At 45.9% G+C, this 27,682-nt stretch overlaps 4 protein-coding genes across 4 annotated transcripts; 2 read left to right on the forward strand and 2 right to left on the reverse strand.

Moving 5' to 3' along the window:
• Positions 1 to 311: 311 nt before the first annotated feature.
• Positions 312 to 3,215, reverse strand: CSUI_008927 (uncharacterized protein; the record flags this gene model as incomplete). The annotated part of the gene is made up of 1 exon (XM_068069046.1): positions 312 to 3,215. A coding segment is annotated over exon 1 (2,157 nt), but the record flags the coding sequence as incomplete, so codon positions are not given.
• A 300-nt stretch (positions 3,216 to 3,515) lies between these two features.
• Positions 3,516 to 17,040, forward strand: CSUI_008928 (atp-dependent metallopeptidase subfamily protein). Its single transcript, XM_068069047.1, has 10 exons — positions 3,516 to 7,377; positions 8,375 to 8,576; positions 9,010 to 9,127; positions 9,952 to 10,053; positions 10,734 to 10,900; positions 11,732 to 11,857; positions 12,512 to 12,661; positions 12,915 to 13,022; positions 13,705 to 14,160; positions 14,932 to 17,040. Exons 1-10 carry the CDS (start codon positions 6,083 to 6,085, stop codon positions 15,742 to 15,744), a joined length of 3,537 nt encoding a protein of 1,178 aa, XP_067918973.1. The 5' UTR covers positions 3,516 to 6,082; the 3' UTR covers positions 15,745 to 17,040.
• Positions 17,041 to 19,730: 2,690 nt separating this feature from the next.
• Positions 19,731 to 22,634, forward strand: CSUI_008929 (60s ribosomal protein l18). Its single transcript, XM_068069048.1, has 5 exons — positions 19,731 to 19,901; positions 20,748 to 20,837; positions 21,244 to 21,409; positions 21,742 to 21,948; positions 22,459 to 22,634. Exons 1-5 carry the CDS (start codon positions 19,899 to 19,901, stop codon positions 22,554 to 22,556), a joined length of 564 nt encoding a protein of 187 aa, XP_067918974.1. The 5' UTR covers positions 19,731 to 19,898; the 3' UTR covers positions 22,557 to 22,634.
• Positions 22,635 to 25,015: 2,381 nt separating this feature from the next.
• CSUI_008930 (archease family protein) lies at positions 25,016 to 26,820 on the reverse strand. Its single transcript, XM_068069049.1, has one exon. The coding sequence runs from the start codon at positions 26,251 to 26,253 to the stop codon at positions 25,432 to 25,434; it is 822 nt and encodes a 273-aa protein (XP_067918975.1). The 5' UTR covers positions 26,254 to 26,820; the 3' UTR covers positions 25,016 to 25,431.
• Positions 26,821 to 27,682: the final 862 nt, after the last annotated feature.

Here is a 27,682-nt window from a genome sequence, read left to right on the forward strand (position 1 = left end):
TGCATATGCACGTGTAGAGATAGATGTACATGCATGTATATAGGCAGAGACCCATAGGAAGGACACAAGAGATGAGAGTATACATATATATACGTGGAGAGAATGATTCCTGCCTCTGTATACCTTAATATAGAGTCTGCACTTTATGTTCTTTCTCTCTCTTTCTGTGTGTGTCTAGACACGGAGAGTGTATAGCTTTCTAGACATCTAGGTGTAGCTAGTATGAGTGATTCTTTCTATAAAGAGCTCCGCTTTGGTCCACTTCATGTGTATTTCTTTGTGTATCTAGCCAAGAGGAGAAACGTGTACCTTTCTAGACATCTAGCTATGCCTTGAATCGTCTTTCCTTCTCGACTTTTGACGTGATCTGACACCTCCGCACAGGCCGCCTCTGCAGCAATAGCCGATGCCTCTGTGAGCTGTCGAGGCTTTTTTATCTGACTGCGATCGTGGAGAGGAGTAAACATGTCTTCTGAATCTTTTCCTTCTCCTGCGGAATGACCGTTTCTTTCTTCTTCTTTTTCTCTTCTTCTCTTCGGAAGTCCGTGTGTATCGGACTGAAGTGCATGCACTATGGGCGCGAGAAAAGAAAGAGTAAGAAGAGAAGACGGCTGATAGACGTCTGGCCCTGCATACGCACGTAAGATAGGAGATGTGCAGAAGAGACGAATTCTCGACTCCATCTCTCCTCTCCTTCTTCTTCTCTCGGTCTCTCTTTGCAAATCTTCTTCATCTCTCTGTCTATCGAGTTTCCTTCTGTCTTGTCTATTTTCTTGTTCTTCCTTTTCTTGGTCTTCTTCATTTTGAAGCTGTCTCAACCGTGAAAAGAAAGAAGAAGAAGAGCCGCCTTGAGGAGTATAAAGAGGAAGATTGATAAGATCTCTCACATTAGAGAAGGCTGCCATAGCGAGAGAGAGAAGACGTGGATTACAGAGAGAGAGTTCATGTGTAGGTTTGCCTTGTATGAGAGATAGAGCAATGAACTGAAGAAGAGATGGAGAAAGAGGCAAGATAGGACAATCTCGTGACGTTTTAACAAGAAGATGGATAAATAGACAAAGATCTTCTACAGGTATGTCATCTGATTTATATTGTAGTAACAACGTTGCATGCTCCAAGACTTTCTTCATGAACTTGGCATGAGGTGTACATACACCTCGTCTTTCATCTCCTCCGCCACCACCCCCTTTGTTCAGATATGGGAAAGATTGCATAAGAACAAGACATTCATAAAAAGCAAATCGATTCAATCTCGCTTCGATTCTTCCTATAAGTGTGCAGATGACACTTCTTTCGTCCACGCCTGCCTCTAAACATCCGCGAAAGATATAGGCAAGCTCAATCTCGGAGGCTTTCTGAGGTGTACATACAGCTACCGCTCGTCTCGCTAAGTCCTTTCTCAACTGTTCTGTATGTTGAGGCAGATGTATCGGTGTAAAAGCAGAAGATGAAGAAGAGACGGCTGAATGGAAAGGAGAAGGAGTCTTCTGTAGCCCTCCATGATTGTTTAGGTCCATAGGATTAGGCGAAGGAGAATAGACAATACTAGCTAGGACCACAGCTAAAGTAGAAGCATTCATCTCATTAATATAAGCCGAGCCCCCTCGTAAAGGAAGAGATTGAAGATCTGGATATCCCATAAAGAAAGACGAAGGCTGTAGAGCTCTCTCTCGCCACCATTCAAGCGCAGGATGAAGCCGATGGACGGCGAAAGAATCTGTTAACGGACGACGTGTAAAGATTCGGGAGTGCTGCTTGGACCATGTACGCTTCGAGGGAGGTGTATAGGCACGTCGCTGGTGCGCATGGGGAGAAGCAGAAGAAGGGGGAGACGGCGTGTGTGAAGAAGAGAAAAGAAAAGAAGAAGAAGAAGAAAGAGAGACAGAATGGGGGAGACACGACTTTGGTAGCGATGATTGTAAAGAAGTGAGGAGAAAGAGAGAAAGAGAAGAAGAAGGAGAAAAGAAAGAGCAACATTGTGAAGATGACAACACAGAAAGGTGACTGCGGGGGCGACAAGAAGAAGAAAGAGAAGAGAAAGAAGCACGAAGAGAAGAAGAAGAAGAGAAAGCAACTGACGAGAAGGAAGATAGAGTTGAAGACTTTGTAGTATGTGATGTGCTTTCAATGATAGAAGGGAAAGTCATGAAGAGACCTACTCTTCTTCCTCCCCTACATGAAGACAGTCTCCTCCTTCCAAGTTGAGGTGTACATACACCTGATGACTGTTGACAAAGAACCCTCTCATTCTTCTTACACCTATCTCTCTCGCAGCCTGTCGCTTCTCTCCTTGCTCGGAGAAAAGAAGAAGCATTAACTCTCTTTTCTTTCCTGACCGAAGATTGAAGAGGTATAAACTTATCAAGAGTGCTAGGAGAGAGATATCCGCTTCTTCTCTTTCTTGCAGAAGAAGAAGAAGAGGAAGAAGAAGAAAGAGAAGATGAGAGATTTTTTAAGGCCCAAGCCATGATGCAGGAAAAGAAGGTCCAGAAGAAGATCTGAGGTGATTTAAAGAAGAAGAAGAAGAAGATATCGAAGAAGAAATCCTTTCTTATGGAGAAAGAAGAAAGATATACATCTCCGCCTTTCGTCTTCTCTTCATTTTTTTCTCCCTCTTTCTCTCTTTCACTTCGGTTGTTTCTCCTGAGTTTTCTTTCTTTCTGAAGAAAAACGTCTTCTTTTCTTTTTTTTCTTCTCTTTTCTTTTCTTCTAGGTATCTTTCTCTCTGCGCTTCCTTCTTCGCTCTTCAGGTGAGTGTACAGAGAGAAGACGGGATGTATTAGACACCTCTCTTTCTTTTTCTCTTGGACGGAAAGGAGGATAGTCGCTTGGAGATGTGGAGGAGAGCTATGAAGTGAAGAGAGACAAAGTCAAGTACGAAAAAGAAGAAGAAGCGAAAGAAGCAGATAAGAAGACGATATGAATGAAAGATAGAATCCTAAGGGGGGAGACGCCTCATTGAGTGTAGAAGAAAGAAGAGGAATCATGAGAAAAGGCGAAACTAGTCACAGCTGCTTGCTGGTGAATAGGATGCGGCTTTTCAGGTGTATGTACACCCGATGTGAGGGAGGTACTATGGAGAGAACAAAACAGAGTACACACTGAAAGAGCAGAACATCGTTACTTCTATCGATTGCATGCCGCTCAAGACTTCCCTAATCTCGCCCCTCGCTCGTCGGCCTTACATGCCTCCTCATAATGGAGACAGTCTATTGTACATCTATCTCGTATGGTACGGATACACAACGTTTTCTTCTTCGCAAGAGAAGGAGTGTATCGGCTTGCCGCACCTCATCTCTCTCATCGACGTCTTTCTCTTCTTCTACTAAAGGCGAAAGAAAGAGAAAGAGATCCTTATGCTCTTCACTCGGAAATCTCCTCGGCTTATATTCCGAAACCATTGCACGGGCTACGAGTGGAGAAGGCTTGAGCGCTCACTATAAATAATACAACTACTACTACCACTACTAGTACTACTATACTATGACTACTAGATGCTTTAGATCATCCAACACAGGCGGATGATCTGGCTTGTATGTATGTAGTCAAGATAGCGTTCTTTCCTCTTGGTTTATCTTCTTGACTTATATATCTTACTTCTTCTCTCAAGCAGTAAGATAAGATCAACTCCTTCTCCTGGGGAGGCATGTATTGAATCTTCACACGTTTCTGACTGGATCGAATCACTATGCGAAAAGCAGGAGCAAGTAGTGGCGGTATGTTGAGAAGGAGATAGCATAATAGCATTGCGCTGGCGTATCAATCACGCATATCTCAGGTCTTTCTCTATGCCACATTACACCGCTCATGTCGGGTGTACATACACCTGACTGAGACAAGAGATGTCTCCTAGTCAACTGTGTATGATCTCTCCATCCTGATGTGGAAAGAAAGAACAGATGATACAGAGAAAGGAATAATTCTGCGGCTCGCCTGGGAAAGGGCAAGTGGGACAGAGAGAGAGAGCGAGAGAGACGGGTTGGAGTAAGCGAGGACGAAAAAGAGGAGGAGGAGGAGAATGAATGGAGAAACAACGACATCTTCTCTGGGCGAACTCGGAGAAGAAGAAGAAGAAAGGAGAGAACCTCCATTCTTCCTCTTCCTCTTTTTCTTCTTAATCTTCTTTATCTTGCTGTCTGTTATCTCTTCATTCACTTTCTCTCCTCTCTTTCTTCTCCTTTCTCTTCTCCTCATTTCTTTCTTCTTTTCAGAAAGATTGCTGGATTGTCGTATGCCTTTCGTGTTTTCCTTTTCTGTTCTTTCTTCTCTCTTTCATTCTTCTTTCTGCAAACAGCTCATCATTTTTCTGTCCCATTCTTCTTCTACTTTCTCGCATCTCTTTCGAGTCAATGATTTCTCCCTTTCTTCCCCTTCTTCTTTCCTTCCTATTCTCTTCCTTCTCATGACTTCCTCCCCCCTTCCTGTCTCCGTTCACCAGAAAGTCCTTCTTTTTGCCGCATCTTCTTTCAAACTCTTCTTTTCTTATCTCCTACACAACTCTTAAGTGAACTATCAGATTCTCTTCTCTCAAACAATAGCAAGAAAGCCTCCTTTCTTCTTTTCTTTTCCTCGTCGTCTACGGAATCTTCTTGCCTCTCCCCCTCTTGTTCTCCTCTTGTCATCCATTTCTTCTCGTTCTCTCACTCTCGTTCTCTTTTCTCTCTCCGTTCTCGACCGTAAACGTCTCTCTCTCTTTTTTCTTAATATCTGTCTCCTTACTTTTCTTTCTCTCCATCCTTTCTTCTTTTCTTTCCCACTTCTCTTCTTCTTTATCAAAATGCCTGCCTGACAAAAAGCAACCGAACGCGTGAGTTCTTTCCAAAAAAGATGATCTTCTCACCCCCCTCTCATCTATCGCTCCTTCTCTCCTGATGGACGGCCATCTTTGAAGGCGAGAAAAGATCTCCCGTGGAAGTTTGTGTGATGGAAGTATCCAAGAGAAAGTCACAGGCACAGGCTAATCATATCATGAATCAAGAGGAGCCCGTTCTTTGAAGAGGTGCATACCTCGTCTCTGTGTATCTCTTCTCTTAATGGCCTTATGGCAATGAGGCGTCTCGAGCCCCTTCTTCTTTTTGTATGTTGTCCTGCCTGCTAGTCTTTTCGCTCGTCACGTCTCTCTCTCTTTTCGTCGCGGGTCTGTCGCTGTTCAAACGTCGGCGCTGGATAGATCAGTCTCTCTCGCTCTCTTGTTAAATAGAAGAATCTATGTAATTATCTTCTCGATTCTTCTTTCTTTTGAGACTCTCAACAGGAGATAGAGTTGGACTTCCTCTCTTGGACGTGAAGGGAGCTTTTGGTGGATGGTAGGAAAAAAGAAAGAAAGAGGAGACTCAGTAGAGAGTGTAGATCGACAACAGTGATCTGGGGCGTCTAACTTCTCATTCTTTCCTTCTTTTCTTGTCCTTCTCCGTCGCTATTCTCTCTTCAATGAATTCCTGTTCTTTTTCATCGTGGTTTGATAAAGATCTTCTCGGTCTTTCTTTCTTCATTCTCGTGCACGAGCAGAAGAGAGCATAACTTCCCGTCGAGCTAGATCTCTCCCGTTTGCCTTGGTGGTACGGGTCATTACTTCTTCCTTCTTTCTCGCGTCTCTTTCATCTAAAGAGAAGAAAAGAAAGAAAGAAAGAAAAGAAAGAAAGAAAAGGTCTGTTTACGTCTATACGTATGTATTGTCGGGATAGAGATGTTGTACTCATCTATATCTAGACATGTATGTACAAGAGAGAAGCTGAGCTGACTTACGAAGAGGTGTAGATGTGACGTCCTTTTTCTTTGTTTCATCTCTTCTTCTTCCTCTTCTTTAGTTTTATGAACTCTTTCTTCTTTCTTTGAATCGATTCTCGCTGTTTGGGTTTTTTGCTATCTATCTATCTCTCTATCTCTCTCTATCTTTCTCTCTTTCTATCTCTACCTATCTCTCTCTATCTTTCTCTCTCTCTATCTCTATCTCTCTCTATCTCTCTCTCTCTATCTCTCTCTCTCTCTCTCACGGGAGAAAAGCCACGAGGTGTACGTACACTCGAGTGTATGTTGCTGTCTAAGGTGTTTCTTCCTTGTGTTTTTTCTTCTTTCTTCGAAAATGGTCCCTCCGTGCTCTTCTTCGTCGTCTTCTCTCTTAACCAACTCCTCAGTACGGGGAAACGTAGCAGGTTTCTCTAGGAGGGTCTCTTCTTCTTCTTTTCCTCTTTTGCCATCTTCAAGCGACATTTCCATCTCTTCTTTTGGAGGTGAGAGAGTTTTAGGAAAGATGCTCTTGACTGCGCTGAGTGAAGGTCCTTTGAGAATAAAAATGAAAAGAAGCAGAAGAAAAGCTTTCTCTCTTCTTCCGTCGTCTTCTTCTCTTCTTTCCATTCCTTCATCCTCCTCATTTCATAAGTTCCCCCGATCTTTCTTTTCACAGTCCTATCAAACTCATCCATCACGGCTGTTGTCTTCTCTCTCTTCTTCTTCTCTTCCTACTTCTTCTTCTGCTTCTCTATCTCGCTCTTCTCTTCTGACGACACGTTTTCCTCAATCTCTTTCTTCCTCTTCCTCTTCTCCATTGTATTTTCTTTGTGTGCTTCCTACCCGCCGATATCTGTCTCTCTTTGCTCCTTCCTCTCTAAGAAAGAAATCTTCTTCTTCTCGTCTTTCTCTGAGAGACTTCCATCAGATAGAACAAGAGGCGGAGTTGCATCGGCACGATCCATACATGCAACAGAAGTATCTTTCTTGCCTAAACGCGAACGGCGACTACGCGAAAGTAATCCAAAGATTCGAAGAGAATCGTTTCTCATCTAAACCTTTCTCTATCAATGATGAGTGTATTACAGAATACATTAAAGCTCTCTCTTATACAGGTCAGATCCATTCACGAGATCTCCATCATCTAACCCAAGTCATCCTGCAATACTCCAATCCAAGCTCTTCTTCTTCTTCCACATCTGATCGAAGAAGACCTACACCGTTGCAAGAGGGAGAAGGACAACAAGAAGAAGAAGGTCTACGTCAATATGGAAGGAATCTTTCTTCTTCTTCTATGCCATCTTCTTCGAGTGGTGCCTCCTCTCTACTAGGCATGCAACAAGCTCTGCAAACCCAGCAGATAATTCTGTCTCAGCAAGTGAACGACATTCTCCGTCATCTTCTGCAGAAAGATACAGCAGGAGGAAATGGGAGTTCTGCAAGAGGTTTGGATGGTAGAAGAGGGGGTGGGGAGAGTGTAAAGATCTTGAATGGTAGCGTAAGAAAAGGTTCAAGAGAAGAAGACCCAGAGGAAGATCAAGAAGAAGAAGAAAAAAGGAAAAGAGGCTTCGCGAGAAAAGTCTTTGGAAGTGTATGGCTCGGCTTCAAAATGATAGGCAGAGGCGTCTACGTTACCGTCAAAACATGCGTGTAAGTCCCACATAATAAGGAGGGGAGACACATTTTCAAACAAAGAAAAGATTAAGAGACTTGGAGATACATATCATATTTAGATCTATCTAGAGATCTCGTGGATACATCCATGTATCTATGCGTTCTGTACGTTTATGTAGGTACGTATATTTTTGGGTCGATATATACATGGAGAAGGCGTTACCCTGTGACTCTACTGTATGAAGAGATTCCATCCATATATGTAGGAGGTGATGTGTATGCATGTATGTAGGTCCATGTATAAGTGTATATGAATGCGAGGGAGTATTGACGCAATATGAAATAGACGGGTCAATGAACTCAAGTGCACGTTCTCATGTACCGAGTTTGTATACAGCGTGGAAGTGTATGTCGATACATGTATATACAGATGTTTATATTCAGAGATGATACAAGGAGGACGTAGAGACAGATGTATATGTGTATGTAGAGACACATAGTGTATGAAGAGACACATGCTACGTTCAGATAGGACTGGAAGTCTCTAAAGAGATGTGAGTGTGTAAGGGGATATCTCTCTCTCTCTTCTGTTTATTTTGGCGTTTTCTCAAGAGCAGTCAAGTAGATCGATCTCTTCTGCGCTTGCAGGTGTAAAGAGGATGTGAATGGCTACTCTCTTGAAAGTATTGCTTCTTTTCTATCGGATACTAAGTGAAGATGTATGGCAATTGTGTGCATGTGTATGTATGCATGTGCTTGTCTCATACATATGTATGTATTTATGTATTTCTATGTGCATGCATGTGTATCAACAGTCTATGTAGGCAAGAAGTCTTCATCTGTCCGCGCCCCTGTGTATCTCTCCATTCATATACCTCTCCTACCAGTAGAAAGAGAGTACGTAGATCTTATCCATAGAAACCCAAGAGGCACTCTTTTCTTCTCTCTTATCTCTTTCTTTCTTTTTCTCTCTCTCTCTCTTTTTCATTCATTCTTTGTCTTCTGCTCTCTTTGCATGGCTTTGTGTGGTCAGGCGAGGTGCATGGAGCCTGCTCTTGTCTCCTATAATGGCTGTCTTCGTCTTATGGAGCTTAGTCACAGACGGGTTCGAATCCTTTCAGCAGTCGGCGAAGCGTCTGGAAGGAAATCTTTCGCCGGACCAGAAAAGCAAGGAATGGATTGCTACCAAAGTCATCCAACCCTCTGAAGTCAAAACAACTTTCAATGATGTCAAGGTAACATACAAAAAAGCTATACATAGATATATATATATATATACACACATACAGAAATATAGAGATAGATAGATATAGATATAGACACCAGACTCACATAGATATCGGGTGATTGAAGACAGAGAGACTAAAGACAGAGAGAGAGATCGATATTCAGATGATAGAAAGAGAGACTGAAGATAGGTAGAGCGAATAAATCAAGAATAGATAGATTAAAGATAGAGAGATCGGGATAGATCAAAGTTAGATAGAAAGGAGGAAGAAAGATAGAACGAAGATAGATGAAGTTGCCTGGAGGCGATGTGGGTCATGAGAGTAGATAGATAGGTTATGTGTATTAAAATGGATACGTATGCCGGTTGGGCTATCGCACGTTTACACCCTACTGTCTCTGTACATACACCTTGCGATAGTATGTGTCTGTTGTGTGTAGGGATGTGAAGAAGTGAAGAAAGAGGTACAGGAGGTCGTCGCTTATTTGCGATCTCCTGAGAAGTTCCTAGCTATGGGTGCACATCTACCTAAAGGTGTTCTTCTACAAGGTCCACCTGGTCAGTCGAAAAATCGACCCTCCCTCACTCTTCTCATGATGCTGCTGTGTACATACACCACATGTATATACACGTATGTATGAAGCCCATGGATACATCTGTTTCATGTACATCCATTAGATTTGTATGTTCTCATGATGCTGCTGTGTATCTGTAGCATGTATATGCATATCTATATGAAGGTATGCTGCCTATGGATGCATCTGTTTGTTCATGTATATCCATCGGATGTGTACGTATATATCTGTAGGAGTGAAGATGAGAGTGTCTGTAGGTCTGTATGTATATGTATGTATGGATATGTATACACATGTATACATGCTGCTTCGTATACGTCATGCGCATCAGCCACCTAGCGTATATTTTCGAAACATTCATAACCCCTTCTAAAACGTATATATATGTGCACTTCACTTCTTCCCTATATGAAGTGTTTCTTTACTTATGCATATATAGATGTGTATAATGGAGGTCTTCATGTACTGACGTACTGTTCCAGAGTGAATGACAACAATGTTGAAGAGTGTATATAGATATATATATATATACAAATATATATATGGAAGAGTGTATATAGATATATATATACAAAAATATATATGAGTATGCCTTGACTTTCTTACGCTTGTTTGGATATCCCAACCCCCTCCCCTTCTTTCCGCCAGCTCGACTACCTTATATGGTATGTCTGTTGGGCTACGACTGCTTCATTCGTATAGATAGAGGGAGGTAGGTCTATGTCGATATACTCCCTGTGATGGTGTGTATATATGTATGTGCTCTTCATGTAGATATGTGTCTGATATGCTTGTATGTTGCCGCAGGTACTGGGAAGACTTTACTCGCACGAGCTATAGCAGGAGAGGCGGGGGTTCCTTTCCTTCATGCCTCGGGATCCGAATTCGAAGAAATGTATGTTGGAGTCGGTAAGCCCATACAATACGCATGCATGCATGCATGGATTCATACACAGTCGTGCATGCGCTCATACACATACGTGTCTCTCCCTACAGATTCATATGGAGTGATACATAGATTGCCACACATACAAGTAGTTATACCTACAGACATTGCTATACGTGTCTCTCCCTACAGATTCATATGGAGTGATACATAGATTGCCACACATACAAGTAGTTATACCTACAGACATTGCTATTCATACATATTATACACATTCATACGAAAACACTTCATTCTGAATATTCATATATATATATATATATGTATGCACGGGTATACACGGAGATGCAAGCCATTTAGCGTGGAATGAGGGATTGTTTCTCTTTATCTATCGGTCGGTATGTCTATAGACTTCTGACAAGTTCGGTAGCTCGACTCTTCATAGAGATCAACAAAGTGTCTGAGGTCTGCAAACACGAAGGAGGGACTGCCTGCATACATTTCGTAGACAAGAGAGACTTACGTAGATATGTCTTAGATGGAGTCAGCTAAACTCTGCTTAGATGATACTTCCCTCTTCTTCTTCATTAGTAAACGGTTTGTCCTTGAGCTGTAGTGACTCTTTCTCTCTACACTTTCTTCCTCTTCACTTCTTCTTTTCCTTCTCTTCTTTTCCTTCTTCTTTTCTTCTTTTTCTTTTCAGGAGCGAGTAGACTGAGGCAGTTGTTTGCTGAAGCGCGTCGTATGAGCCCGTGTATTCTCTTCATAGATGAAATAGACGCTCTCGGAGGTCGTCGTACGTTAACAGAGAACAAGCACCATCGACAAACTCTTAACCAACTCCTTACTGAGTTGGATGGATTCAAACCTGTACGTCTTTTTCTTTCTCTTCTCCTCCTCCTTTGTATTCTCTGTAAATCGCGAGTCATTACTAGCTAGCTAGGCTTCTGCTCTATAGGTGATACATCTTCTCTCTTCATACATATCTATAGATACACATGTATAGATGTATGTTGGTACTTGGGGTGAAGTGCAGTCTAGTGTATGTATATATTTATATATATATGGGTGTATATGTATAGTTGCATATGATGTGCATGCAGACCTACATACTCTCGACAGTTTCAAGATCTCGTCAGGCATGCATGTGTGTATGGGTATTTCTGTCTATACATATGTGCACGTGTATGTTTAGAGAAACTCTTCGACGAGCTGCTACAGAGTCGACTTTTAGCTGTTCCTTCCACCCCTCGGAAGGATAGGAGAGAGGTGGTGGTGGCGACGTCACAGGTCGTTCTTGCTATAGATATTCATGTGTGCTATGTATATGTATATATATATATATGTATGTATATATATGTGTATATATCTGCACATTTGATATGAGTGGATAGTCCAACTTTCATAGCGTGTAAGAGTCCACTGCCTCCTAAGGGACACACGGGATGAAGAGGTCTGTCTATCTACCTATTCGTATCTCTGTATCTATATCTGTGGCATATGCTTCATATATATTCACATAGATATACGCAGACTAACGTACCTTTCTTTTACATAAATGAGAATGGATGCTCGTGTATATATATATATCTATACAAGTGTGTGCGCGAGGGTGTAGACCAGCAGATGTTGTGTATCTAGGTGGGGAATGTGTCCATTTATCTTTTTTCTTCTTTTTCTCTTTTTCTTCTTTGTATGTAGTCGGATGGAGTGACCTTGATCTGTGCGACAAATTTAGCAGAAGCTTTAGATCCAGCACTCACAAGGCCTGGGCGTATTGATCGGATCATTCACGTTCCTTTCCCTTCAAAGAAAGAAAGAATTGAAGTAAGGACAAAACAAGATCTACCTATCTACCTATCATCTGTATGTGGCTTCTGCCGATATATCTGTATTTATATCCATTGTCTATACATCTGTATCTCTCTCTTTGTGTGTTTGTCTACATATATAGTATCGATCTATATATCTCTCTGCAGTCGATCTGTCTCTCTCGTTCTTCTTCTTCTCTCCCCGTGTTTTCTTTTCTTGCCTCTTATCTAAATTACCTTTCTATGTGTTTATACCTATCTATGCGCATCGAGCCCGCTCTTGTTCCTCCCCCTCAGAGGGATAGTCTACATCTGCTCTGTGTATATATACTAGATCCACCACCTTCATGCCTTCATCTATATATCTATCTATCTGTTCATATGTATACGAGGTTCCTGTCTCTTCCTACACATGCTATTGCGAACCTTATTACTGAGGTTTACATCTCTTAGATTTCTATGTGAAAGATAGAGTCTATAGACGTCTAGTCTATGGTCGGCTTGCTAGCCTATCAGTCGTATCCTAGTATTCTCTCGAGTGTATGTATAGACAGCCTGAAGGAAGGCGTGTGTGTGACCGTTTTCTCCTCTGTGGTGAATGAAAGAAAGACAAGATCTTTACAGATAGACATTGATAAGATGTTTTCCTTTCTTCTTCTTTCCTTCTCAGATTTTACAGCATTACTCAGCGAATATGCCCCTTGCCTCGGACGTCGATTTAGATACACTCGCATGCTTAACGAGCGGAATGACAGGCGCTGATTTAGCAAATCTTCTCAACTTCGCAGCCATCCGAGCAGCTACTGAAGGAAAAGAGCAGGTATGTCTGTCTCCTGTTCTCTCTCTCTCTCTCCCTCTTTCATTCTATCTCTTTCTCTCTCCCTCTTTCATTCTATCTCTTTCTCTCTCCCTCTTCTTATCGAGCGGTGACGACTCACGGCGTCTTCATCCATAGACATATGACGCTAGCGTGCTGTAGAGTTTGCGCAGATCAATCTTCAGAAAGATTAAAGATAGTTAGATTATCGTAAGAATGAAGAGATTCTGCGTGTGTGTTTCTTCTTTTTTGTTAGGTGACTTTATCGGAAGTGGAGGAGAGTTTTGATCGTTTGATGGTTGGGAATCGACGTACAGGAGTCATTATGAAAGAAGAAGAAAGACGTCTTACTGCCTATCATGAGGTAGAACTCTCATTACCATTCTTCCACCTACTACTGCGGATGTGTGTATGTTGGTATGAGTCATGTATAGAAAATCTACAGCCGAGTGGAGAGAGAGTGCTCTTTCCTCTTGTTGTCCATATACTCATACATAGATGTCTGTTGGGAAGGAGATATGCCGAGGGATAATAGGCAAGAGGGAATCGAAGAGAGAAAGAAGAAGACTGTAGAATTCCCAGGCACGTAGAGGATAAGCCTTTTCATTCGATCGATAGCGAACTCTTGTGAAATAGACTCCACGCCCATTTGACGTTTATCTCTATGACAATGAAAAAGAAGAAAGAGACGGGTATGGATCAGTCGATCGGATTTGGACCCGTCGCATTACATGCATATGCATACGTACACGTTTGTAGACCTATAGAAATCTATATATGTATGTACGTACATGTGTCCATCTCCAAGTATGTAGATGTGTGTGAGTAGTCAGTCGTTCTTCTTTGTATGTGTGCTGCTTCTTCTTGCGACTGTATTGCAAAGTATCTCTCTACGATGAATGGCCTCTCTCATTATTTGTCTTCTCTCTATCAAGATTTGTGTGTGTAGTCCTTTGCTGTCTTCGAGCGGGTGACTCTTCTTGATCTTTCTTTTTCTTCTTGTTGCATTGTTATCTTTCCTTTGTGTGGCTGAACTGTGTGTACAGTCAGGACATGCACTACTCGCCTTATATACACCTCATAGCCTTCCGTTACATAAGGCGACTATTCTCTTCCGAGGATCTTCTTTAGGAGTCACGTGGTCGGTTGGAAAGGAGGATTCTTACTCAACTTCTCAACAGCAATACCTCGCCTCTCTAGATGTAGCTATGGGAGGGAAAGCAGCTGAAGAGCTTATATTCGGAGAAGGCAATGTCACCAGTGGGTGTCATTCGGACTTAGTACGAGCTACACAGCTAGCCAGACGTATGGTAATGGACTATGGCATGGGAGTAGAAGATACACAGGTGCCTATGGTCATAGGAAAGAAAGAATATGACGTTGTTAGCGAAGGTGTCAAACAGAAGGTGGACCGAGCGGTGCAAAGGCTCCTCGATGAGAGCTATCTACGAGCCAAAAATCTTCTTCAAGATAAACAAGAAGAACTTCAAAGACTTGCCGAGGTATGTATGCATAAAGACGTCTTTTCATTCATGCTCTTCTTCTTCTCACCGTAGAGCACATGGGTGTACATGTATCTATAATATATATATACATATTTCTATGTGTCTCTAACTGTTTTCTTATACATCTCTGTATCATGTATGCTAGTCAGCGATGTGCTCTTCATCGGACAGGTTTCGGGGGGATCCCCTATGTATAACTCTCTTTCTGCATGTATCTATGTATGTCTATGTATGTATGTCTATGTATGTATGTATGTAGCTCAATCATATTTATGTATGTATACGATGTGTGTAGTAAGTAGTGTATGTATTTGTATGTATGGTAGTTACGTTGATTCTTTGAGAGGCTCTTTCCGAGCATCTTGCGCCCTTCGTACAGACTGCTTACTCACATATATATCTGTATACGTGTATCAATATATATAGCTATCGTACATGTATATAGGAGGTAACTTTGCCTGTAGGGCCGGGCTAGGTGGGAATATCCCTAGTAGTAGTAGTACTAGACTGCATCTAACTGCTCTCATTGCTTTGTTGTTATGATATGCGATGCATACATCTATTGAGGGATATATCTATTTATCAACTACTTCCGGGGTTAGTCTATGTGCTTCTACACAGATAGATAGATAGATTAAAGATAGATTAAAGATAGATTAAAGATAGATAGATTAAAGATAGATAGATAGATAGATTAAAGATAGATTAAAGATAGATAGATCTTCATCTGACTGTTTTCTTTTGTGGTGTGTGTGTGTTTCGCTTTAGGCTCTTTTGGAGCATGAGACGTTATCAGCGGAGGAAATTCGAGAAGCAGTAGCAGGGAAGTTGAAGAGAGAGAAGCCTTCGAAGACACGGAGAGAGGTCGTAGAGAATGGACAGAGGGGTTTCGGTGACGCAGAAGATCTACTACCTGGAGAGAATGATCATAATGAAGAAAACCGTGAAGGGGAAGGTGTAGGAAGAGCTACAGCGTCTTCGTCGTCTATAGCTATAGGAGGGGTAGGAGGTGGCCATCACCCGTCGTCGACAGGGAGGAGTTACGCCAATCGTAGTGAAGATGAGAAACGTGTGAGGACAACTCTTTCATCTTCTTCTTCTGCTTCTTCTTCAGCTAGTCATTGTAGAATATCTGAGAGTGTTTCAGACGCTATCAACTCGGGAAGTCCGGCGGAAGGTTTAGATTTTAAAGAAGAAGAAGAAGACCTCTCTTCTTCCCTGTTTTCTCCTCGTATTTCTTCTGCCTCTTCTTCATCTTCTTTTTCAGAGATAGAGAAAGTGGATCCATGTGAAGATGTTTCTTCTCATCCTAGTAAGAGTCGAAGAGAGGAAGAAGAAGCTAATCCTAGTAGTAGTAGTAAGAAGGCTGTATATGTTGCAGGGGAAGTTCAAGAGACTCGGAGAAAGGATGGGGTAGAGGGCATGAGTAGAGGAAAGGGAGGAGAAGAAGAAGATGATGGAGGTGTTTCTCATCGACAGTATCATGGAGAGAGGGGAGATAGTGACGTAGTTACACCTGAGAGAGATGAAAGAGAGAGAAGTTCAAGTACGAAGGAAAGAAGAAATTCTAACGATAATTGACAGAGCGTAAGAGTAGTAGTAGTAGTTGAGGGTGAAGAGATTGATTTTTCTTCTGTAGGCGGGATAGAAATTACCATATATAAGAAGAATAGAGGAAGGTTCTTTTCTCTAGAGAGTCTTTCTCTATCGGTCTACTATTCATTCGTCTGTCCGTGGCTCTCCATGTTGTAGAGAGAAAAAGACAAGGAGGTGTCTGTTTCCTACGGAGACTCCCACAAAGAGAGAGTTCGTTCTTCGTTTTCTTTCTTTTTCTTCTCAGCAGAGATAGATAGATCTATAGATAGATTTATGGATAGAAAGATAGCAGTCTTTCCTTTTCAGCTAATAAGATGGAGTCGCCATGCGCTGCTTTTCTTGATATGAGACGGAATTTCCATTTTTTCTTTCATTCATGATGGGGTTTTCTCTTCTTTTCCTCTAGAAAGAGAGAGAGAGTGGATGACAGACATTTCAAGAGTTGAGAATAGTGACGCCCGTGATGAGAGAGAGAAAGAGCAGTTTTTCTTTTCTTTCTTCGAGCTCGATATTCAATTTGTGTCGCAGATGTCCCTCGTGTCTATACGAAGATTACGTACGACATACATAGATGGACAACTCATCAGTCGCAGGTGTTGTGTCGGGTTTATATATAGATAGAGAGATATAGATAGAGAGATAGATATAGAGATAGATAGATGTATAGCTGTAGGCGGGTGCGTGGGTTCGATTCCTTCCTTTTTCGGTTCCATTTCTTTTTTCTCCGAGAATGTGACGTCTGTTTAGGGAGATGGATTGGTTAGTCGATCTTCTTGTTTTGTTTGTGTCATGTTGAGTTCATCTTTTTTATAAGGAGATGGCGAGGGAATGTGTCATAGTGTCTTTGAGATATAGAGATAGGAGCACTCAATGAAGATAGATTGGTCGACTCTGCTTATCTTATCATTCCTCTGTTAATTTTCTAAAGAGGAAGGAAGACTAAACAGAAGGAGAATACACTTAAACTGTGTTCAGTATATGTGAGTAATGACAATATGAGTAGATAAATTACCTCGATAGAGGCCTGTGTGTGTCTGTATGTGGCATTACGCATTTGGGGTGTCTGTACACCTAAAACGGCCCCGTAGATTCCTCCTGTGTGTTCACAATGGAAGATTGACAACGGAAAATTCTGGCTATAAACAAACATATTCATTCTTTTTATGTCTTCCCGTTTTCTTCTGATTTGCCCTTTCTTGCATGAAATCCGGGACATCACTCAAATCCTTCTTTTTTCGCCTGAATTTCTTAGTTTGTCTCCCCCGTAATGTCTGTCGGCTTCTGCAAGGTGTTGTAGGAGCGACTTTTGTTTCTTGAAAGCTTCATGCGACCCTAACCGGTACTAAAGCAGTAACGTACGTAGGGTCCTAGGCTGGCTTGGTGAGGGCGGATCTTCGTCCAAAGGAAACAGAGATTCTTCCTCCTTCTCGACCAGAAAGCATGGTGGAGTTAAGTAGGTACGAGATAGCACACGGGTGAGAGCTTTCAAAGTTTCTCCAAGTAGAGAAGTTCACGGAGAAATATCATTCTCACATGGCTTTCTACGTATCCCATACACAGCTGAACTCGTTCAAATATCTATATAAGTCATTCATCGTCGACTGACTAATGGCAAGACAGGCACATTACCCCGGCATGGTAGTTAGGACGAGTCTAAGAAAAAAAGATTCTCAGTGAAGGAGGTCTAGTAAGGCTGTGCAGAAGATAGCGGCAGAATGTTGTCGCTCGTTCTTTAGACGTGAGAAGATGATACAGACAAAAGATAGAAGCTTGGCTTTGAAATAGTATCTATCGGTACTTTTGTATATCTCAGCTTTAGGGTCCCTTCACCACATCCCCCACAGGCGAGTCTGGGCATGAACTCTGCGTGCCTACGTTGTTTCGAAGAGGCCACAGAGAGAGAACGGCACAGAAACAACTCGTCGTCTCCGCCTTGATTATTCAGCGTCATATTACTAGGTAAGTACTGTTCCTTGCGACCGAAATACAACGCCCTGAAGCGACGATAATTTGCTTCGGAGCTGTGAAGGATGGGAGGAGACACAGCACGGATACGGCTCAAGTGGCTGAGAAGGATAAGAAATGTCCCCCGATCAGGAGTAGGAGAGAACAAGGGAACGACGCAACAAAATGAGATGCTGGTGATGCGGCAAGGCTAAGAGAGCGGTCATCCGCCTGGAATACAGATCCGCGCATGCGTATGCAGAGACACAAAGATATTTGCAGATACACACGTGAGCGTACAGACATTTTCTCCAAGCGTCGTACCGTTCTTCGCGTGGTACACGTAAACAGTAAGGGTTGTAGGAACGCGTCTTATCGGTGCGGAGGGGGGGGAGGGGGAATGTGATCTATAGCTATAGTCTACAGACTAGAGTGTGTTCCAGCTTCGATGTCTCGGTTCATGGCAACTGGCCAGGTGAGCGGTGCCGGGAGAGCTACTGCTTCTTCAAAGTAGTACATACACGAAACTGGTTCGTGTGAGTAGTTAGTCGACAAGCGCCGTGCACCGTGGTGCTCCGTCGCCTGTCTGGCTGTACGAGGTCTTTAACCAGGCCCTGCCAATCGGTTCGGCCAATGAACTAAGGCAGCGGCAGGAAAGTATCGGTGGGAGCGATGATGAGCAGACGGGGAAAGTTGGCACAGATCAATGGAAGTTCTTCGGCTGTTGGGGCGACAGGCGGTCGGTCTTCTGCTGGACGAGGGTGTAAGTGCGAGGCATTCACCTTCACGCGATAGAAGTCGCTCCATCTCTCACGCCGCTGCAACACCACGATGGGGACACGTGACTGGGGCCAGTGGATTCTCTAAGAAATCGATGCGAGGACGCACCAGTGCATTGAGTTGGAGACATTTTCGAAGAACACTATGCGGGACACCCGCCGTTGTCCGTCAGTACCCAGGAGACGTTGTCTGGAAGCCAGATGCGTCTAGGGACAACGAGGGAAACTATCGTCCACTGTCGCGGGCTTCTAATCGATCGTAAAGCGGTTCGCTTACCAGGTTACTTCCTGGTGTACCAGGAAAGCACACATACGCTGACAGAGTGTTCGGGAGACTCCTCAACCATGGCCCGACCTCAAAGAAACCCAGGATTCTAGCTAACGGGACCGGCTCTTTTATCTGGCCTGCCACGACTGTGATCTCAGTGCCAAGGTTTTCTTGAGACACGAATCCGGAATGGAGGCAGGCCTCCTCGGTAAGCGGTCATATGAAGAAGATTCGAGTACTATTGCGGGGGACAGTAAGGAAATCAATCTGCGCATGATAGAGCGAAAGAGTTGGGCGGAGGCTTTCGTTTGGACGCATTTGATGTGGTCAGCACGCACGTACTAGCTCATGGGTTGCAGGAGTCCTCAGCGGGCTTTTAACTTCTGGAGAAGAGAAGCTACGAGTCCTGGCCGACCTCGTGCAGAGACTGATTGTTCCCTAGCACCAGAAGCTACACGACGAACCTTCAACCTGAGCGGCCTAAAAGTGCAGCGATTTGTTTGTGTGGTGCTTTACGGATGCTCCCCCGTCTTTCTTGTGCTGGATGAAGCGAACAGGAAATCGATAGATCCAAATTGAGGGGCTGTAGAATCAGACCTGCGTGAGGGGCAGCGGATCCGCATGACGGTAGAGATTGTTCGCGAGACAGCCGTAAAGCACGGCTATTGAACCAAATCAGTCCAAAACGGCTTATCCCGGATAAGCGAGGTGAGAAGACGCCGAGGTCATTACAGGGAGTGGCAGAAATCTAGATCCAAATGAAGTGTATACGGGCAATGAACAAGTATGGGTATGGTCTTCAGCGGGTTCGATTGGCGGAGCGTTAAGAAACTGGCTTCTGTTTGATTGCAATCACTGTTGCTTTGGCAATCTTCCCGGACGGTATTTGTCTCCGATTATAAGACCGTAGCGGGGTTGCATGAGGTTGAAATGGTGGGTCTCCCTGCTTGCTTGCTGATCCTGTCCTGCGTACGTAATACATTCTTCCCATTGCTGCGGCTGCTGCTGCTGCTCCTTTCCTGCTGCTTGACGAGTAAGTAGGTAGGTAGGTGGCAGGGGGAAATCGAGTGAAGGTGAATCTCCTTCGGCAGCTTTTCTTTCTCTGTGCTTCCTCTGGGGTGTGGCTTGCGGCTGATTTACTCGTCAAGATGGTGAGTTTCTTCGGACACTTTTCGTCTAGAAAACAACGTGAACAAACTCGACGTACAATCGGCCGGTGTGTGGGGCCTTCGTATCACTCTTCGGATCTGTTGCCTTTCCTCCGTAGATCTCTTCTCGTTAATTCAATTCAGTTATCTTAGAGAACGTGCGAGAGGATCATTAGGAAATTGAATGGTTGGCTTACTCCATTTCTTCGGCAGTGGCGGATTCGTGAGACAACGACAACGGAGTCGTTGCCAGTCATGGAATGAAGGGGCGTCCCCGCCAGAGCCACCCATGAACTACTTCTCTTTCGTTTTCTTTCTCTTTTTTATCTTCTCTACAAAGCTTTTCTTTATACGACCCAATCCATTGTGTGCTGAATGTGTACTCCTTTCTGTCTATTGCCGGTAACAACAGCTTTCTTTTGACAGGTCGGGCCGTCCGTAAACAGAATGAAATGAATTTCTCCTGTGACGCAGCATTTCCCTTTAAATCCTCCTATCGTTTCAGCTCAACACTTGCTGCTTTCCCCCGGAATCTCGACTCCTCACCCGTAGCGAAGTCTCCGTTCTACCGGCAGCTACCCTCCACTTTGCTCCGTGGCTGGAAGTCACTGATCCTTTTCCAAGGACATCTTAGTTCGTGAAAGACGGAATCTCCGCTCTGCTGAGTTTGTAAAGACCACTTCCATGTCATTTCACCAAGGTCGGGTGGTCCCTCTTAATGGGCGCTGGACTTAGGGTTTGCGAAGGTCGGTTGGTTGGGGTACAGTCTCACCAAGCCGAACTCAAGTGCCACTGGAAAGAGAAGAACCCTTAGCGGAGAAATGACGATGGTTTTTGTCGTGCGTTCAGGGGATTGATCTCGAGCATAGAGGCCGCAAGAAGAAGGGAGGGAGAAAGGCGGTCAAATCTGCCAACCCCTACCTTCGCCTTCTCGTCAAGGTAACAATCAAGATCACGACCTTCTCGTTCTTTTTATGTCAATCAGTCCGGACAAACATAGCTATTAGCGTCCTCATAAGTTTCAAACTCACACGCATCAGTCTATCCTACAACGTCTGGTGCCTTTTTAGCCTCTCCTGATCATACATAGACCGAGTGTAAATGGTGTGCGTAGCTTCACATCTCTTCTGCCTTCTTTGCGAAGGCGTTTGGGCCCTTAACAATTACTATAATGATTGCAGTATCTAAGTAGCATTGGCGTATCCTAGTGGGGTGTATAGACTCGTAGCTGAGTGTGTTGTCGTCCAAGGTGTGGATGGGAGGTCTTCCAGCTTCACAGCCCTAAGTCTTGTACTTACGTGTCGATGCATGCCACGCCTGTCATGTCTCTTCTGTTTCGATACAGCTGTACCAATTCTTGGCACGGCGAACGAATAGCAAGTTCAACCGGGTGATCTTGAAGAGATTGATGAGCCCGAAGCGTCTGAAGGCTCCGATTTCTCTCTCCAGACTGTCCCGACACATGAAGGGCCAGGAAGATAACATCGCCGTTGTTGTCGGATCTGTCACAGGTAAACAAAGATTTTGTACAAGTGTATTTGAAGGAGTTTGAAGGCGGTACACGCACGCAACTGTACCCTACCCCTGTAGTGTAGGCCTCGTCGCACACGTGCCAGTAGTGTCATTCCATTGAGACACCTACGTCATCTTTAGAGCGTATCTACCATTTGGATGAATACATCTTGGTACACGTTTGAGTAAGGGAGAATAAATAGAAGTCTCTTATGTAGCACATCGATGTCCCGTCAGGAGTCGCAGTACCAAGATAATGGGCTTGCAATGTCTGCTAGGTTGAGTAGAACGGTGTCTCTGCTCGCGTCTTCTTGTATGCGACTCTTCACAGATGATGTCCGCATGGTGAAGGTTCCGAAGCTTAGCATCTGTGCTCTCCGCTTCACCGAGACTGCTCGTCGTCGCGTCGTACAAGCAGGGGGCGAATGCTTGACCTTCGATCAACTCGCACTTCGCCGACCTAAGGGATCGAAATGTGTCCTTCTCCGTGGTGTCACTGCTAGCCGTGAGGCCTGCAAACACTTTGGCCGGGCTCCTGGTAAGTTTCCCCATGTCGACACACTTTGTCAGTCCGGCGGTACTTCTCATTGTTCTGTGTTTGTGGTTCTAGGTGTGAACACGCCAACAGTATTTTCTTTCTGTTCACTTCGTGGGCACGCGGTGTTGCTCAGTTGCTATACAGGCCTAGTAATGTGCTTCTAAGGCCGCTACAACCAGTAGGTCGTGGGGGCTGAGGGTGTTCGACGTGATCGTGTCTGTCAGTGGACTCAGTAGAATCCTTCATACTTCATCTACACTATTAGTTCCAGGTATTGTGCCGTGGATGAAGACGGCTCGCTGTCGTGAAGGAAGCCTTGAATCACATCGGACGCGAGGTGCCTGGGTCGCTCTTTACGGGCCCTGGCACGTTTAGTACTTGTCAGGGAAAATGAATACGGGCGAAAGCAATGGTCATTGTACGAAGGCCTATGAATTCCGATTAGCGCGCTGCTGGGGTGTCAGTGATCAGGAAAATGGTTGTTCCAAGCTGTGTACGGTGTGCATGCAGGTACACCGAACTCAACTGCAAAGCCCTACGTACGATCCAAGGGTCGCAAATTCGAGAAGGCGCGTGGCAGGAGAAGGTCTCGCGGCTACAAGAACTAGTGGAGGATGGACAACGTGTTATGGTCGTGTACTGTGTCTGCTTGCCTCCCCGTTCATCTACGTCTCTCATGCCTTGTCATGGGTGCTCTTCATTGTATACCTGCAAACTAACTACCACACTATTCCTGTATGCTGGCTTCGGCCCCCCGGTGCAGTGCTGGTGTACGCACTTGCTGGTGCTTCGTCGAATAAAGCAAAACTCAAGCCAAGCTGAGTTAGTCTACATTGAAGCGCGAAACAGAGAAAAACTGGCGACCGACAGCAGGAGGGTCTGATAGTGGTTCACATCTTCCCTTTCTTGTACTTCCGGCGAGAGTTTCCAGGCGTTCAGCACCAGAACGAAAGTTCGCGGGATCAAAGATCACGGTCGGGGGCAGAGCTGCTGAATCCGCTAGTGCTCACGGTTTCCCCGCTAGGTTAACACGTCACCACCACAAGCAACACGACCCTTCCTTCACGGTAGCGCAGCATTATCACCGTCTGTTCTAAGAGCCCAGGTAAGCTGTTCTGACTAGGTTCGCACCATGCACATTCTGCAGCATGTGAACGTCCGTGAAAATCTACGGCAGCGGTACCGGGGCTCACCCAGCCGCGGCAGTCTGCGTTTTAGCCTCTAGCGCAGATGGAGGGCTGGAATGAGGTGGATTTCGAGCCACAGTTGTCCTCGGAGTGAAGAACCCTGCTGGTCACTGGCACCGATCAGTTGCCCTGGACACGAATGTAATCTCTGTGTGGGGTACGGTATCTTGCAAAACAGCCGACACTAGTTCGGTCATCCTTCCGGCTCCATGGTAAGAGGGACGCTGCTCGGCTCAAGAAGTGCTGCGCACTCTCCGATTTGGATTTCACCAGCCGACGTTCGTCCGGCAGTGGCAAGAAAGCAGTAGAGGGCTACCTCCTCTCCAGACACCAGTTGAATTCGACATCGCTAGAAAACCATTCTGGCCTTGTGTCGCGTGTAACCCGGTAGTCGCGAGGCTGATCTCGCGCATGACCTGTTGCCGCTTGTGGAGCGTGCTGTGTCGTGTTCTGCAGACAGCTGCGTAGAGCAAGTGATGAGGGGACGACCGCTCGACCAAGTCACCTCTGATTGTTAATGGTATTGAATCCGTTGTACGCAGACATACACAGAAAACGAACAGCCGACGACGGGGCTCGAACCNNCTACCGACTGAGCTACACCGGCGATGGATGTGGCTTTGATCCTTCCAACTGTGTTACACCTGCACTAGGATACTACGTGCAGCGTCCTGAAATCGACTAGCTGTACCTTTTCTCACCAGTTTCGGCGACCAACGATCGCTGCCTCCGCCGTGCCATCCATCTTCCACAAACCTGGACTGCTCGTTCGACAGTAGCCGGTCCGAGTCTGCCACTAGTCGGGTCGTTGGCTCTTCCTGCCACGCCATGCCTACGGTCGCACAAAGCGAAACTGGGGTAGTCCGTTGGCTGTCTAATCTCTGGCGGGCTGCGGAAAAGAGTGTCGCTGGCTGCTGGGTCAGATGAGCCGAGAGGGGACTGCAGGGAACCTAGGTGTGAAGTTGGGCACGTGCCGCGGCCCAGCTGTGGTGCCTGCCACGCTGTGCCACAACCGGCAGCAGTACATCATGAAATTAGGACCTGAGGCCCTTGACCAGTACTCGAGCACTCTCAGAAAGGGCCAGTTCACAATCGGGCAGTTCCGTATAGTTGAGGCCTCGGCCGCGTATCGAGAAAACGATTCGCTTGAAGAAGGCGAAAAAAGCGGGTCGTATTGAAAAGGCCCTCATGCAATCGATGACGCCCGTCATGCGGGCCGCGGGCAGCATAGAACAGACGGTTGGTTCGAAGTGTTCACGGCGCTTAGTCCGGTTGCTTTCCAGTCCATCAAGGTTATGTCAGTCCAAGAAGGGTTCCGGCGCATGTAAGCTAAACACACCGCTGTTTGGCCTGAACTTACTACTTGCCAGTAGTCCAGTCACACACTAACCGAGATCTCCACTCTTCCAATTCGGACTAGCAGGGCTCGTCGGAAATCTTCTTGAGCTTCCTCCGTCGCCAGGAATGCTCGTCATCGTTCTGGTTCCCCATGTAGAGAACTCGCGACGACACTGTTCTTTCACGGCTCACCGGCGACCAGTCCCCGTGGCTCGAGGCGCAACCCTCCGCCTACCCAGCTGGACCGCTAGTCAGTTGGTCTGTGGTCACTAATGCTTGTCTACTGGTGTGGTTTATAGACTCCTTAGTCTATTAAAAGCTTTGAACGCGCGCTTTTCCCATTGCCTGGGTCGCTGGATGCACATTGCCTGTAGCTCCCCGGAAGATTCTCGTACCTGTGTGCTGCCACTCAGGGAGTGTATAGTACTGCACTGCCATGTGCACGGTTCTGCACTCGGTGTGCAGCAGGGCACGACCATGGCAACATTGCTATGACGCGCCCCTCTCGGATGCAAACCAGCAAAACCTCCATGAGAAACAGTCAAGCTTCGAAGGGTTACCAGATGCAAGTTGGAGTTCAGACCGAGGTGTGAAATTTGCCCGTTTCATCGGGAAAAGTCCGCAAAACTAAGGCTCTCACGGCCTGGCTTGAGAAGCACCCTCAGTGCGACATCCCAAGTCTCGCCGGAAGCACATCTGACCGTGGCCTGCTAGTCCTACATACTTGGAGACACATTAACAAAACCCAGCTCTAGTTCGACACTGTCGGGAAGAAAACTGCAGAAGACAACTGGCGCCACTCTGCACTCAACTCCATACAATGACACCTGCTTGCCAGCAATACCGAGAGCCAATCAGAGAGTACAACAGCTCCCCTCGCAGCTATAACAGCCAGCTTTGTCCTCGTTCCCGAGCTTAATGTCTGAGAGAAAAGAACTACCTCGGCCGGTGCCGTCAGCTAGATGTCGACCAGTACAAACACTTCGCAGGCCTTCGTGTCGCATCCGGCACCGTCACTTCCGTCGACGACGCTTTTCTCGTCTTCCTCTCCGATACTTTCCGACGCACGAATCCCTTTCCTCCATATTTTCATCTCGTGCATAGTGATCGCCTTGACTTCGGTCCCCTGTGAATGCCTGCTTCGATCAAACGGCTCCCCTTTGGCTTCGCACGCTAGCACACATGCTTTCTCATCGAACTTCGTAATCAGAAGATCTCTTGCCACGAAGTACTCACTGCCATACAAAAAAAGGAGCTCATCCATGAAGTGAAACAGAAGATTTTCTAAATCGCTCCCTGCTGCTTCAACCGTGCGACTTTCTTTCGGCTCCACTTTCGAAGTATCCGTCATATAGTTGAAGAGTCCGTTCCCGGCATTCACGAAGGCCTCACGTAACGAAGAGCCCCATGCGTGTATGATGACATCGGCAGTATGGTCTAAGTATTCAAAGCCTGGGTCACCCTGAGTCTCCTTTTGACAGTCCTGGGTCGGGAGACCTCTGGGAACCGCAGCGTCTTTGCCTGCAACTGCAACTGCCTGGACTAAACGGCTGGGCGAAGCCGAAGAACTGTTGACAGGCTCAGAGGGTTCGCTCTCCGTTGGCTGGCGATGATGGCGGCGTGTTGAGGGACGCGGCGGTAATGAACGCACAGAGAGGCTGCCCACACGGATAACCTGCACATCTGAGGTGTCGTCTCTGCTGAGTTCTTGCTCAGGTTTAGATGACACGTCGTATTCGTTGTGCTTGGCCGGATCACAAGTCGATGGTACTGCTGACATGGCTATCGATTAGTTCAGTGACTCCCTGGTGATTAACTGAAGATACACGGTGCCCCCCGTCGAAGTAAGCTTTCGAGGCTACCCTGTATTCACGACCTGTCCAGGTCCGTGCTAAGTGAATCGGCACAAAACAGCGTCGCGGTAGTTCATTTACTGACGCGGCACTGCTTGGTTTACTCGGGCAACAACTTCCTCAAACGGCGTGTTTGCCTTGCAGTCAAGAGCTCCTAAAAGGCGGGCCTACTGGCACCCTCGGTGTTGCTCAGGCAGGTTTCAACAAAAAGGGAGGCGAACTCTCGCGAGTCGAAGAAGAGGCTAAATAGCGCTACACGCATTCTCCCGAGTGAATCGCTGTGTGCGTGTCTTAAGCAGAGATCGCGAATGAAGAGACCTGCGCCGGAGGTACCTGTCGGCCTGAGAGGCCCATCGATCTGCAAGCGATGGGAAGCTGCCGCGTCTGGCTGACATGACAAACAGAAACGACGGCTGCAGGGCGCTTGAGCACTTCTGACCACAACTTTGCAAGGGAAAAACAAGAGGGAAATCGCGAGGAAATGCTACAACCTGGAAAGAGAACTTGCTAGTTAGGTCCGCTTGAGGAGTAGCAAGACCGAGCGGACATGCATGCAAGCGTGTGCGAGTCCGAGACGCCCGGGTTCGGAAAAAAGTGAGCGTCAGCCGGGAGCTACTCGTAGCCGATTCAGATTTGCGAGGTCAGCAGCTTCTAGTCGATAGAATCGCGCGAAAAAAAGAAGTTGGAAGAGTAGGGCACCAAGAGCGGTGCCACGTTTGACCACAACACAATCGTCTTGAATCGACCCGGCTGACTATCTGTAGTGTACACTGGAGGACGAGACGTTTTGTCGCGCCCCAGTGCCGAGTCGGTAGTGAGAGAAATAGCCGCGCAGTCTCCAGCCGGACAAGCTTTGATTGAGCTGCCTTCATCACGGTCGTTCGTTGCACAGATTGGGAGCGGGTCCAACTGCCGTTCGGAGATCAGGGTGCTTGGGCACAGAGAGTGTGCTAGCGACACTCATTCACATAGGAGACGCAGTATCCAACCAGGTGTTGTCGCGGGGCGCAGAATGACTACCGTAGCTGTAAAACAAGCAGCACATTGCCGCCTACGGCTCCTCTCTCACCAGAGTGCCTCATTCCGGAGCAGAGCGGGAGAACACAGCAAACCATGTAGTCTCGGTGGTAACCGAGATGTGCCGTTGCGACGGTCGGTTCAATTATTGGCCGGCTGTGCAACCTTTACGTTGTCGCCTCCCTTCCACTTGCTTCTGTTATATCTGGCGAGGCGCGCGATGTTTGTGGTCGTCTTGTGCTGCTTGCTGCACCGCGGCTCAAAGCAGCACAGACCGGTTATGCGGACGTGCGCCTTTCCTTCGCGGCCTCCTACTTGATACCGATCTAGTATACGGAT

Source organism: Cystoisospora suis (assembly GCF_002600585.1).
Source record: "Cystoisospora suis strain Wien I chromosome Unknown contig_5154, whole genome shotgun sequence".
Lineage (NCBI taxonomy): Eukaryota > Apicomplexa > Conoidasida > Eucoccidiorida > Sarcocystidae > Cystoisospora > Cystoisospora suis.